This window comes from Oncorhynchus tshawytscha, linkage group LG12 (assembly GCF_018296145.1).
Source record: "Oncorhynchus tshawytscha isolate Ot180627B linkage group LG12, Otsh_v2.0, whole genome shotgun sequence".
Taxonomy (NCBI): Eukaryota; Metazoa; Chordata; class Actinopteri; order Salmoniformes; family Salmonidae; genus Oncorhynchus; species Oncorhynchus tshawytscha.
In genome coordinates, this window is record NC_056440.1 from 14,792,366 (window position 1) to 14,807,389 (window position 15,024).

A 15,024-nucleotide genomic window follows, 5' to 3' on the forward strand; every position below is an offset into this window, starting at 1 on the left:
ACAGAGAGAAAGGGAGACAGACAGAGAGAAAGGGAGACAGACAGAGAGAAAGGGAGACAGACAGAGAGAAAGGGAGACAGACAGAGAGAAAGGGAGACAGAGAGAAAGGGAGACAGACAGAGAGATGCATGTATTCAATAAGACAACATCTGAAATGCTGGGTGTGGGGCTAGAGGGTTGGACCGCTGCCTGTTGAGTTCTCTGGCAGAGATCCACTTTACTTCAAACAAAACTCAAGGTCGGCAATGCACTCTGCAGGGTCCTGCATTTCAGCTCAATAGGTTAATGTCTACAGACAAGAGAAAAGTGCTTATTTGTTCAAATCATCAGAAAATTAAGATTGAAATTAAATGTCACTATTCTCATTGCCAAAATAAGATCCCAAGAAAGATCTGGCTGTATGAGAGAATAGGAAAGGACCACAGCTAACACCAGAATCTACAAGAGTTCCACTGTCTGACATTACTCTGTGTTAACAAGGCCAGACTGGTCTGACCCGAGTCTCACCCTAGCTACATTCTTACAGTGTTGGTCTCTCCTGCCATTTTAGACTCCCAATAACACTGTCTGCGTCTCAAAACACACCATGTTCGTAATAGCACTACTTTAGACCAACATTTCATTTGGGATACAGCCTGCTGTTGTAAGATATGGGCTTTGTCTCAATGCTCTAAAAGAGCTTGCTATCCTCTTCTCCTATAATGATACTGTATTGCTTGACCTGTAAGTTAGAAAAATAACACAAGGGAAGGAAGCAATTAAAAAAGATGGAGCCATAACCCAGCTACAGTGATTACAGGCAGAGCCAGGAGATGGATATGAGATATGTATGGGAGAGGCTATGGTGTAGTCAGAAGGACAGGGGCGGGGGGAGAATATAGAGAGAGAATATAGAGAGAGAGAATAGAGAGAGAGAGAGAGAGGGAATAGAGAGAGAGAGAGAGAGAGAGATAGAGAGAGATAGAGAGAGAATAGAGAGAGAGATAGAGAGAGAGAATAGAGAGAGAATAGAGAGAGAGAGAATAGAGAGAGAATATAGAGAGAGAGAGAATAGAGAGAGAATAGAGAGAGAATAGAGAGAGAGAATATAGAGAGAGAATATAGAGAGAGAATATAGAGAGAGAGAATAGAGAGAGAGAGATAGAGAGAGAATAGAGAGAGAGAGAGATAGAGAGAGAATAGAGAGCGAGAGAGAGAGGGAATAGAGAGAGAGAGAGAGAGAGAGAGATAGAGAGAGAATAGAGAGAGAGAGATAGAGAGAGAATAGAGAGAGAGAGATAGAGAGAGAATAGAGAGAGAATAGAGAGAGAGAGAATAGAGAGAGAATATAGAGAGAGAGAATAGAGAGAGAATAGAGAGAGAGCGATAGAGAGAATAGAGAGAGAGAATATAGAGAGAGAATATAGAGAGAGAGAATAGAGAGAGAGAGATAGAGAGAGAATAGAGAGAGAGCGATAGAGAGAGAATAGAGAGAGAGAATATAGAGAGAGAGAATAGAGAGAGAGAGATAGAGAGAGAATAGAGAGAGAGAGAGAGAGCTATCACTCTCAGGAAAGCTGTCAAAACCTACAGCTAACTTGTAGGATGGAGTGATAGGGAGAGGGAGAAGGATAAAAGAGTGAGGGAGAGCAGAAGGGAACAGGGAGGAGAAAACATGAAGTATGAAAAGAACAATACAAAGTCAGAGTAAGAGGGGAGGGCAAAGGGAGGGAGAGACTTGTCTAGGACTTTCTGTGATGTTAGTGACTGGACCACAGCTTAAAGCCATCCTCACACTAACATCGATTAGTGTCTGAGCCGAGGCCAGTCCTGTTATTCACTAGGGCTGTCTTGTGGAATTAGCTGGTCTTCTGTGGTTTATTAATAGAAGGCAACATAAGAGGGAAATAACCAGAGGACATTAAGTACAACTCTGCCAACTGTTGCCAGTATAGTGGTTACTGCCAATACCACAGGTAGCAGTTCACTGCTGCAGTTATCTAGAACCAGTGGAATGTCTGTTTCCACTGTGAATAAATATGTCATTATTTTGGGCTGTTTTCCTTTCCAGAGGGGAATGCTGTTTTAAAATGTACAGTTTACCAAACCAACCACATTCCACAGGGTTACTGTGGGGACCCCATGGTGACTAACCACATTCCACAGGGTTACTGTGGGGACCCCATGGTGGCTAACCACATTCCACAGGGTTACTCTGGGGACCCCATGGTGACTAACCACATTCAACAGGGTTACTCTGGGGACCCCATGGCGGCTAACCACATTCCACAGGGTTACTCTGGGGACCCCATGGTGGCTAACCACATTCCACAGGGTTACTCTGGGGACCCCATGGTGACCAACCACATTCAACAGGGTTACTCTGGGGACCCCATGGTGGCTAACCACATTCCACAGGGTTACTGTGGGGACCACTGCTGCCATGGTGACTAACCACATTCAACAGGGTTACTCTGGGGACCCCATGGTGGCTAACCACATTCCACAGGGTTACTGTGGGGACCACTGCTGCCATGGTGACTAACCACATTCAACAGGGTTACTCTGGGGACCCCATGGTGGCTAACCACATTCAACAGGGTTACTCTGGGGACCCCATGGTGACTAACCACATTCCACAGGGTTACTGTGGGGACCACTGCTGCCATGGTGACTAACCACATTCCACAGGGTTACTGTGGGGACCCCATGGTGGCTAACCACATTCCACAGGGTTACTGTGGGGACCCCATGGTGACTAACCATATTCAACAGGGTTACTCTGGGGACCCCATGGTGACTAACCACATTCAACAGGGTTACTCTGGGGACCCCATGGTGACTAACCATATTCAACAGGGTTACTGTGGGGACCCCATGGTGGCTAACCACATTCCACAGGGTTACTGTGGGGACCCCATGGTGACTAACCACATTCCACAGGGTTACTGTGGGGACCCCATGGTGACTAACCACATTCCACAGGGTTACTGTGGGGACCGCTGCTGCCATGGTGGCCCTCCAAATGTACCTTTACACAGACATCTGCATGCCGCACACACAACTATTTCACTATTGCGAAAAGGGCCTCAGACATGTTTCAAAAACTTCTGAGGGTAGAAGTGAAAAAGGGCTGAGACGAGATGCACCCTAGGGCTGCAGGTACCTACCACCACCAGACTCAATATCAGCAGCATCATCATCACATGAAAAAATATACTTAAATTAATCTCTCTGTTATCAGAGGGCTGAATGTGTGTTGTTTATGTTCAAGGGCAAACAGGTGTATGTGTGTGTGTGTGTGTGTGTGTGTGTGTGTGTGTGTGTGTGTGTGTGTGTGTGTGTGTGTGTGTGTGTGTGTGCACGTGTGTGAATTGTGGAGAGCAGGTTTTAGGCTCCCCGTTTCCTCACTCATTTTGAAAACACAATGATGCAAGATTTGAATTATCCCGAGGACTCAGAACAGAACAACGTGTAACCAGGAGGGTCATCACTGCCACTCTCATCCAACAGGCTTAAACTGTAGGGAAACACAATACCCGACTAGACAGCCTGACCCTATTGCGTTTAAGGTAGTGTAGTGGAAGGATTTAAAATGGTTAGGAGATAAAGGGCTGTATTTTAACAAACCTAACACAATGGCAAACCTAAGGGCTGTATTTTAACAAACCTAACACAATGGAAAACCTAAGGGCTGTATTTTAACAAACCTAACACAATGGTAAACCTAATGGCTGTATTTTAACAAACCTAACACAATGGTAAACCTAATGGCTGTATTTTAACAAACCTAACACAATGGTAAACCTAATGGCTGTATTTTAACAAACCTAACACAATGGTAAATCTAAGGGCTGTATTTTAACAAACCTAACACAATGGTAAACCTAATGGCTGTATTTTAACAAACCTAACACAATGGTAAATCTAAGGGCTGTATTTTAACAAACCTAACACAATGGTAAACCTAATGGCTGTATTTTAACAAACCTAACACAATGGTAAACCTAATGGCTGTATTTTAACAAACCTAACACAATGGTAAATCTAAGGGCTGTATTTTAACAAACCTAACACAATGGTAAACCTAATGGCTGTATTTTAACAAACCTAACATAATGGTAAATCTAAGGGCTGTATTTTAACAAACCTAACACAATGGTAAATCTAAGGGCTGTATTTTAACAAACCTAACACAATGGTAAACCTAATGGCTGTATTTTAACAAACCTAACATAATGGTAAACCTAATGGCTGTATTTTAACAAACCTAATGGCTGTATTTTAACAAACCTAACATAATGGTAAACCTAAGGGCTGTATTTTAACAAACCTAACACAATGGTAAACCTAAGGGCTGTATTTTAACAAACCTAACATAATGGTAAACCTAAGGGCTGTATTTTAACAAACCTAACATAATGGTAAACCTAAGGGCTGTATTTTAACAAACCTAACACAATGGTAAACCTAAGGGCTGTATTTTAACAAACCTAACACAATGGTAAATCTAAGGGCTGTATTTTAACAAACCTAACATAATGGTAAACCTAAGGGCTGTATTTTAACAAACCTAACACAATGGTAAATCTAATGGCTGTATTTTAACAAACCTAACATAATGGTAAACCTAAGGGCTGTATTTTAACAAACCTAACATAATGGTAAACCTAAGGGCTGTATTTTAACAAACCTAACACAATGGTAAATCTAATGGCTGTATTTTAACAAACCTAACACAATGGTAAATCTAAGGGCTGTATTTTAACAAACCTAACATAATGGTAAATCTAATGGCTGTATTTTAACAAACCTAACACAATGGTAAACCTAAGGGCTGTATTTTAACAAACCTAACACAATGGTAAACCTAATGGCTGTATTTTAACAAACCTAACATAATGGTAAACCTAATGGCTGTATTTTAACAAACCTAATGGCTGTATTTTAACAAACCTAACATAATGGTAAACCTAAGGGCTGTATTTTAACAAACCTAACACAATGGTAAACCTAAGGGCTGTATTTTAACAAACCTAACACAATGGTAAATCTAAGGGCTGTATTTTAACAAACCTAACACAATGGTAAACCTAATGGCTGTATTTTAACAAACCTAACATAATGGTAAACCTAATGGCTGTATTTTAACAAACCTAATGGCTGTATTTTAACAAACCTAACATAATGGTAAACCTAAGGGCTGTATTTTAACAAACCTAACACAATGGTAAACCTAAGGGCTGTATTTTAACAAACCTAACACAATGGTAAACCTAATGGCTGTATTTTAACAAACCTAACACAATGGTAAATCTAAGGGCTGTATTTTAACAAACCTAACACAATGGTAAATCTAAGGGCTGTATTTTAACAAACCTAACACAATGGTAAATCTAAGGGCTGTATTTTAACAAACCTAATGGCTGTATTTTAACAAACCTAACACAATGGTAAACCTAAGGGCTGTATTTTAACAAACCTAACACAATGGTAAACCTAATGGCTGTATTTTAACAAACCTAACACAATGGCCATCTGAGCGCAAGCGAGCTGATATAAGAGAGGTAAATTGCAGAACCTGGCGTTAGGGCTGGAAAAAGTTTTTACATGACAAAATTGCAAACTAGCGCGCATTTGACACTAGCGCCTCCTTAGCACCAGCTGAAAATAGAACCCGTACTGTTAATGCAAGCAGCTCTGATGGATGCCAAACACTATGTATGCGCAGTCCAAGCAGTCTCTCTACTGGTCTCCACTGCTGAGCTGTCTCCATATCATCCAACTGTCCTGTCCCTGCCCCTGCCCCTGCCCCTTCAACACAAACACCTAATTTATAGTAATGTGAATTCATACAAAGGCAATAATACAATAGACAGCTGTTGGGGAGAGGAGTGGGTAACGGGGGAGCTATTATACTGTAGGTGGAGAGACCGAGAGCACAGTCAAGGCTTTCTTGAAAAGCTCGTCAGCTCTACATGTCTGTTGTCACCTGCTCTGAAGCACTAGGCGGAGAGTGCTGTTCCAGGGGTGGGCAGCGGGCACAGTACCATCCAGCCCCCCACCTCATCAGATAAATGTCTAGTTAACACACATTGGCAGGCTGCTGGGGGGAGGAAGGAGACAGGGGAGGTAGAACATAGGGAAAAGTAACCAGAGAAGAGGCCAGCTAGAGAAGAGAGTGGTGGGGGATGAGAGGAGAAAGAGAGAGAAAAGAGAGAAAGAAGAGGAAAGAGGTATTAAGAGAAGGGAGGGGAGGATGAGGATAAGGGAGGAGAGCAGAAAAGAAGGATGAAGAAGGAGAGGGAGGAGGGGCTCACGGCAGTGGATAGGAGACACATTAACCTTTATAAATGTTGACAGAAATCATCCAGCTGGGAATCATGTTGTGCATTCGCTCTAAAATGCACCCGAGCAGAAAGGAGTGGATAGACGAAATCCTGACTGGTCATAATTCTATAGCCACCTATAGCGAGACTAAAAGAGTGAGCGAGAGAGAGACGAACAGACATTCAGAAAGAAGAAAGGAAGAGACGGAGAAAAGGAACATGCAGAGTCTGGCGAAATCGGACACGGAGAGAAACGCGGCTACAGGACCCACACAAAGCTCCCACATTGATCTGCCTCTCTACCCCCTGCAATACTGAACACACAAAGACATAGAATCAATGATCCTATGCAGACCTCCATTACACCACTGTGACCCCTCTGTTCTGGCCAGCCAAGCTGAATATGGAGCCATTGATGTCTGCAGGCAGCCTTTTGTCCTGGTCAGCACAGCAGACATCAACAGGCACTATTCAGGGCCACAGGATGTCTGCTCTGGTCTGCTCTGACAGGTTTGAGTATAATAACGGTCAGAATTTTAACAATTAAATAATAACCAGGGCATTGATGAGAAAAAACATGTACATGCTAGCTATGTGATATTCAGACAAACTTGTACCTGCTAGCTATGTGTTATTCAGACTGAAACATGTACCTGCTAGCTATGTGTTATTCAGACTGAAACATGTTCCTGCTAGCGATGTGTTATTCAGACTGAAACATGTACCTGCTAGCTATGTGTTATTCAGACTGAAACATGTACCTGCTAGCTATGTGTTATTCAGACTGAAACATGTACAGTGGTTCCTCCTCTACAAGTTGTGTTATACTGCTGTCGCAGCACGTCATTTAATTCTCAGCCATTTTTTCTGATACTGCAAGTTATTGCTAGTTTGACCACCAGAAGGCATCTTTGAGAAGCATTTAATAGTTAAAACCTTTTTTGTATTAATATGGGATTTATTTAAAGAAATGTGGCTTAATTAATTAGATTAATATTAAGGTTGTTTCTATAACCCTCAGGGTTTCCGTTATAATGGAATGGAAAATATGGCGATGTTCAACATGACCGTCAGGAGTAGGCTACGGGATTGGAAGATTCTAAATTGTTTCCCTTCATTAGACAACTTTGTTCCAATATTTCTGTAAATCAGCAGTATTTATTCCCATAGTAATTCATTATGTATCCATAACTAAATCAACATCTGCATTTTGAAAGAGTATTTTTTATAATTATTTTATTAACAAAATGTGTTTATTTGTATATTAGGCTACTGTGCAGTCTACAATACATACAGTAGTAAATATTGGAAAGTGCCTAATTCCTTACATAAGGGAAAGCAGGCCATGTCCGTACTACAGAATGCAGGGCACGCGGGAGACCGGGTTCAAATCCCTGTTGGGGAGGAAGGAGTAGGCTGTCCTTGTAAATGGGAATTTGTTCTTAACTGATTCCATATGTGTTATTTCATAGTTGTGATGTCTTCACTACTATTCCACAATGTAGAAAATAGTAAGAATATTGAAAAATCCTTGAATGAGTAGGTGTGTCCAAACTTTTGACTGGTACTTGCTTAATTAATTTGATTAATATTATGGTGTTTCTATTCCATGAAAAACCCTCTGGGATTCTGTTAGGATGGAGTGGAAAATATGGCAGTGTACAACGTGATATCTGTCAGTACAGTACTGGCCTATTTAGCTAAAGAATCCCTATGTCGTGCTTGTCCCAGAGCAGCACAAAACAGTGCTAAAATAGTTGTAGGCTTTTGCTTCTAACTTCAATATGCTCTTTAAATAAATAAGACCTACACCGTTTTTTAACAGTATATCTAAAAATATTTTATTCAATTAGGTGACTCTTCGCCAATTATTACATTTAGAGGATTGGAGGACCCTATATTAATATCTAAGGGGAATTTTCCTTACATTTAGAGGATTGGAGGACTCTATATTAATATCTAAGGGGCATTTTCCGTTAGATATTCTAAGATATTCTCACAGATCCTCAGGGTTTTTAAAATAATTCTAAATTAAGGAATAATAATCTCTTTGTTTAAAAAGTAAAGATATTTTGGAGATTTCATTTTCATTTAACCTAGAGTGAGCGAGAAAAAGGCAATTCTTGCAACATGGGGTGAGACATTCTCACTAATTTGTAATTAAAGCCAATTATTTAGAATTATTTATTTCTGGAGAAACCTAACATGATTATTTAGTAGACATCACTTGCTTATATTCAGTCAACACCTATCTTAGAGAATTTCATGGAATATTTGAACATTTTTGTTTCTACATACTCGTCTCAGAGCAGCGCAAAACGGTGCTGAAATAGATGGCCACAGCAGGAAGGCTATGTATTCTGTGCCCACTCGTGGTATCTCTCTTCGGTTACACATTCTTGGAATAGCAGAACAGCATAACGGTCCAGGCGGCCCTTGCTGTGCCTGGTGAGCAGTTGGTGAAGTTCTGTTGTCAGAAGAGGAGTGATAATGTCAGAGTGAACCGAAAACCTGATGAACCCGCCACTTACTGTATGCTGACTCTGCCTGTCGGAGGTGGAGTTCCAGAGCTCACAGGTGTGCCTGGCTTGGATTGTGACTCCATCTTCTACCTTGCCCTTTTCAACGCGTGAGTGAGTCAAGGATTATTCAAAGCCACTGACTCACTGATGAATGAAGATGATGAGGGTTTGGCAAAGGCAATCTGTAATCTGCGGACATCACGGCTCAGTAAGAAATGTTTTATATGCTATATATATACATATTTCTTACCGAGCCATGATATCCGCAGATTACACAATTCTCAGAACATTAACCATGTGTTGTCGCTTGTTCTGTACTGTTCTTTTGACCCAAAGATTGGTATGACAAACAAAGAACTTTGCGTCCTGAAGGCCCAGGTAAGGATCAAAGCTGGCGAGACATTCAATAACGTCATCTTCACAGATGAATCAACTGTGGCCCTTGAGCAATTTGCTCAAAATTGCTACAGAAAAAAATTAAGAAGATCAAGAAGACTAACGAAAGCATAAAGATGTTGATGAAGTAATGCTGTTTTAAGTTAGAAATGTAACACTTTAGAATACTTAAGCATGGAATACATTGCAAGTTGAGGGATTTTCACAACGATAGCCAGGCTATAAAAAGTCTATTGTCCTGCTAATAGGAATCATTTGCATGATGGCTACATTCTTTACTGTACCCATAATGTCACATATAATGTGTATCTACAATTACTTTTAGAGTTTTCGAATTACAAATGTGCGCTTTCTTTTTAGTTACATTGTTTTAGTTCGAACGTGCAGACTTTTTTTCTTTAAATGATTGTTTTATGTAGGATAATACATTTTTGACCAGTTGCAATTGTAAGTAGGCCTAATAAAAACAATCCTACTTCTATTAGGCTGTTAAGCCTCGTAGCCTACCTCAGCCAGTTAAGTTATTTTATATAGGTCAAGGCTCCGAAGAAATAGACTCCAATTAAGCCCTCTTGTTGTTTGTAAAGTCAAATTCAAAATTCAAAAAGGCAGTCGCACATCTGAGCTATCTTTTTATACAGGTGCATGGCAGCAGCCAGATAAGATGAGGAAAAAGGAGGAACCCGCACACAGCTCTTGATCGTATCACTGATCTTTACGTATCGGCCTTAATCACAGCTTTTGTGAGTTTTTCAAATTAGCACTGTTATGTAGACCTAGCCACACCCACATCCGTTCCATGCATCGAAAGGGGTTGGAGGCGAAGGAAAAACAAATAAGTGCTACCAAATATAACAATATGCATTTCATAAATATTCAAATGAAGTGTGTACATAAAACGTCTTAAACACGTCTGTAAAACCACAATGAGGATCTCGACCTACCAAGCAAGTTTTCATAAATCATTGGGTATAGTGTAAGAAAAATGTCAGAGTAATCTGAAATAGGGGCATAATTAATGTTCAAATTTACAACATAACATACATAGGCATTTCATCATTAAGACCTTTAGGAAATAATGTCTGGGGGGGTGAAAATCCCAAAACATTCTGGCTGATTTTCTTGTGCCTGGCAGTTGGCATGGAGCAATTTATCACGTAAATAAAACATTCCAGTGTTTCTTGACAGCATTTCCCACTTTTTGCGAGTTCAAAGTATATGTAGTTGTGAACATTACAGAGTGTTCTTTAGCTTTAGAGGGTCTTTTTTTGTAGCAGTTTATCTCCTGTTTACCCCAATACCAAATGAAGAGCTTCATCCACACATTGTGGAGAATATCCTCTTCTTAGAAACCTATTGCGCATCTCTGCTGCTTTTTCTAGATAGTCCTGAAAATGATTTGTTGCAAGTTGGGGAGGGGGGTTCATACCTAGCTCGGCTATTAGACAATTCTTTAGTAAAGGTTGAATAGTCTACTGTTCAGCTAATAGCCCATCCTGCTACGCTTGTGAAAAATTAATAATAATACTTTTTCTCCTTTCCATGTTAAAGATTACAACTGCTAAAGTGTTTTTATCCACAATCGGGCCCAACCCCAATTAATACATTTGGGCACAGTCGATAGCGTGCTGGACTTCGGGTTAGAATGTTGAGGGTTCGAAACCTACTCCCTGCTTGCTACAATGAATGAGTTTGATACACCTGGTATTGGATATGGCTGGGAAAAAAAACTTGAAAAGAATATGCACAATCGTTACCCGTGACGCTGGGTAACTCTAAGTCCCGCGGTGTAAGCTCAGAACTTTTAAAGGAGGAGCCACTGTACCTGCTAGCTAGATGATATTCAGACTGAAACAGGTACCAGCTCAGAGGATACCTATGTGTGATAGCCATCCTCTGAGTCTGTCATTTAGAACAAAAATATTGGCTGCAGCAATCACGTTGCTAGAACATTTTACAATCCTACCATAAGAAATAACTGTGGTTTTCAAACATCACGAAAACATTATAGTCTTTGATTGACTCATTTACAAAAAGTACAAATGATTACTGAAATGTTAGAAATCCTAATGCTTTTTTTATACTGTAATGGTAATTATTTCTGCAGCTTTGAAAACGTAAGAACGTTAGAGCTCTTTAGGGATTTCCAGATGAAGCATTACTAGCGGTACGTTGGGCCATGTGGTGGAGCTGTTAACGTCATAAAATTCGCCATCGTAGAAGACAGCCCTACATTCTGGGATGTCAAATCAAGATTGGGCATCCTAGCAGAAATCTGCTGATTGGATTATGGTTAACCAAATAAAAGTAATTTCCATCTCCCCATGTCTCTCTGTAGCATCAATACCATCTATCAGTCCCTGATGTGAGTGTGTTGTTTGATGTGGGTGTGTGTGTGTTTCCATCTCTCTTTCAGTGTGTGTCTTTGTCTATATAATACATTTACCAGGTAAAAAGATTGGGTGTATTGTTTAGAATACTGAAACAAGCCAAGTGGCTTCCAACCGCCAAGGCCAAGCGATTCTGTTTGTGCTCTTTCAACCTTTTCCAATGCTATAAACCCTCAAGTGTGTCAGCTCTAGGTCTACAGTGAGCTGGAGAGGAGCGTGTCAGCTCTAGCTCTACAGTGAGCTGGAGAGGAGCGTGTCAACTCTAGCTCTACAGTGAGCTGGAGAGGAGCGTGTCAGCTCTAGCTCTACAGTGAGCTGGAGAGGAGAGTATCAGCTCTAGGTCTACAGTCAGCTGGAGAGGAGCGTGTCAACTCTAGGTCTACAGTGAGCTGGAGAGGAGAGTATCAGCTCTAGGACTACAGTGAGCTGGAGAGGAGCGTGTCAGCTCTAGGTCTACAGTGAGCTGGAGAGGAGCGTATCAGCACTAGGTCTACAGTGAGCTGGAGAGGAGCATGTCAGCTCTAGGTCTACAGTGAGCTGGAGAGGAGCGTATCAGCTCTAGGTCTACAGTGAGCTGGAGAGGAGCATGTCAGCTCTAGGTCTACAGTGAGCTGGAGAGGAGCATGTCAGCTCTAGGACTACAGTGAGCTGGAGAGGAGCATGTCAGCTCTAGGTCTACAGTGAGCTGGAGAGGAGCGTGTCAGCTCTATGTCTAGAGTGAGCTGGAGAGGAGCATGTCAGCTCTAGGACTACAGTGAGCTGGAGAGGAGCATGTCAGCTCTAGGTCTACAGTGAGCTGGAGAGGAGCGTGTCAGCTCTATGTCTAGAGTGAGCTGGAGAGGAGCATGTCAGCTCTAGGTCTACAGTGAGCTGGAGAGGAGCATGTCAGCTCTAGGTCTACAGTGAGTCAGTAGTACTATACAGTCACCAGAGCAAAGTGTTTCCCATAAAGCCTGACATTATGACTCATATTCAGTTTAGGTATAATATAACCCAGGCGTCTAAATAGCCCCAGTTGGACTCCAAAATATCTGGATTATACAGAGTTGTTTTGAAGAGTCATTTCAATCTTTCTGTGTGGAAGACATTCACATGAGGCCTGTGTTGTGAGGAGTTTCATTTGTGTAGCAAAGCCAGTAAATTTAATCTAGACAACAAAGATATGGAGGACACCTTGGCAAACAGAAAATACGAAAGAGAAACACACACACACACACCTTTTCAGTGATGATCCGATCCACACACTGTTTTCCTGTCAGTGGCAGGTTGCATGTGTCCAGAATCTTGAATTTTCCTCCCTGACAAAGAACAAAGGAAAAAGAGAGAGAGAGGTTATGTTATGTTAAAGGTCATACACAACGACCCAGTTGAACTGGCATGGTGGAGAAATTACAAGAGATTGTTATAATGCCATATACTCCCATTACAGGTCATAGGACTGGATAGCCACAGCCACAATACTCCCATTACAGGTCATAGGACTGGAAAACCACAAACACTCCCATTACAGGTCATAGGACTGGACAGCCACAGCCACAATACTCCCATTACAGGTCATAGGCCTGGACAGCCACAATACTCCCATTACAGGTCATAGGACTGGACAGCCACAATACTCCCATTACAGGTCATAGGACTGGACAACCACAGCCACAAACACTCCCATTACAGGTCATAGGACTGGACAGCCACAATACTCCCATTACAGGTCATAGGACTGGACAGCCACAATACTCCCATTACAGGTCATAGGCCTGGACAACCACAGCCACAATACTCCCATTACAGGTCATAGGACTGGACAACCACAGCCACAATACTCCCATTACAGGTCATAGGACTGGACAACCACAGCCACAATACTCCGATTACAGGTCATAGGACTGGACAACCACAGCCACAATACTCCCATTACAGGTCATAGGACTGGACAACCACAGCCACAATACTCCCATTACAGGTCATAGGACTGGACAACCACAGCCACAATACTCCCATTACAGGTCATAGGATTGGACAACCACAGCCACAATACTCCCATTACAGGTCATAGGCCTGGACAACCACAGCCACAATACTCCCATTACAGGTCATAGGCCTGGACAACCACAGCCACAATACTCCCATTACAGGTCATAGGACTGGACAGCCACAGCCACAATACTCCCATTACAGGTCATAGGACTGGACAGCCACAATACTCCCATTACAGGTCATAGGACAGGACAGCCACACTACTACCATTACAGGTCATAGGACTGGACAGCCACAAACACTCCCATTACAGGTCATAGGCCTGGACAACCACAAACACTTCCATTACAGGTCATAGGACTGGACAGCCACAAACACTACCATTACAGGTCATAGGACTAGACAGCCACAAACACTCCCATTACAGGTCATAGGACTGGACAACCACACTACTACCATTACAGGTCATAGGACTGGACAGCCACAAACACTACCATTACAGGTCATAGGACTAGACAACCACAAACACTCCCATTACAGGTCATAGGCCTTGACAGCCACACTACTACCATTACAGGTCATAGGACTAGACAACCACAAACACTCCCATTACAGGTCATAGGCCTGGACAGCCACAAACACTACCATTACAGGTCATAGGCCTGGACAGCCACAAACACTACCATTACAGGTCATAGGCCTGGACAGCCACAAACACTACCATTACAGGTCATAGGCCTGGACAGCCATAAACACTACCATTACAGGTCATAGGCCTGAACAGCCACAAACACTACCATTACAGGTCATAGGCCTGGACAGCCACAAACACTACCATTACAGGTCATAGGACTAGACAACCACAAACACTCCCATTACAGGTCATAGGCCTGGACAGCCACAAACACTACCATTACAGGTCATAGGACTAGACAGCCACAAACACTCCCATTACAGGTCATAGGCCTGGACAGCCACACTACTACCATTACAGGTCATAGGACTAGACAGCCACAAACACTACCATTACAGGTCATAGGACTAGACAACCACAAACACTCCCATTACAGGTCATAGGCCTGGACAGCCACACTACTACCATTACAGGTCATAGGACTAGACAACCACAAACACTCCCATTACAGGTCATAGGCCTGGACAACCACACTACTACCATTACAGGTCATAGGACTAGACAGCCACAAACACTACCATTACAGGTCATAGGACTAGACAGCCACAAACACTACCATTACAGGTCATAGGACTGGACAGCCACACTACTACCATTACAGGTCATAGGACTGGACAGCCACACTACTACCATTACAGGTCATAGGACTAGACAGCCACAAACACTACCATTACAGGTCATAGGACTAGACAGCCACACTACTACCATTACAGGTCATAGGACTGGACAGCCACAATACT

At 42.2% G+C, this 15,024-nt stretch overlaps 1 protein-coding gene and 1 long non-coding RNA gene across 2 annotated transcripts in view; both read right to left on the reverse strand.

Annotated features, from left to right (window-relative positions):
* Positions 1–15,024, reverse strand: part of LOC112262590 (succinyl-CoA:3-ketoacid coenzyme A transferase 1, mitochondrial) — a 130,053-nt gene that overhangs the window by 4,444 nt on the left and 110,585 nt on the right. The window contains exon 15 of the mRNA XM_024438216.2: positions 12,834–12,914. Within this exon, the coding sequence (XP_024293984.1) occupies positions 12,834–12,914 (81 nt within the window). The remainder of the gene's footprint in view (positions 1–12,833; positions 12,915–15,024) is intronic.
* Positions 4,125–5,400, reverse strand: LOC121847923. The gene is made up of 3 exons (XR_006084793.1): positions 5,359–5,400; positions 5,016–5,135; positions 4,125–4,912 (listed from the first exon to the last, which is right to left on the reverse strand). It is a non-coding gene; the product is annotated as an uncharacterized LOC121847923 (long non-coding RNA).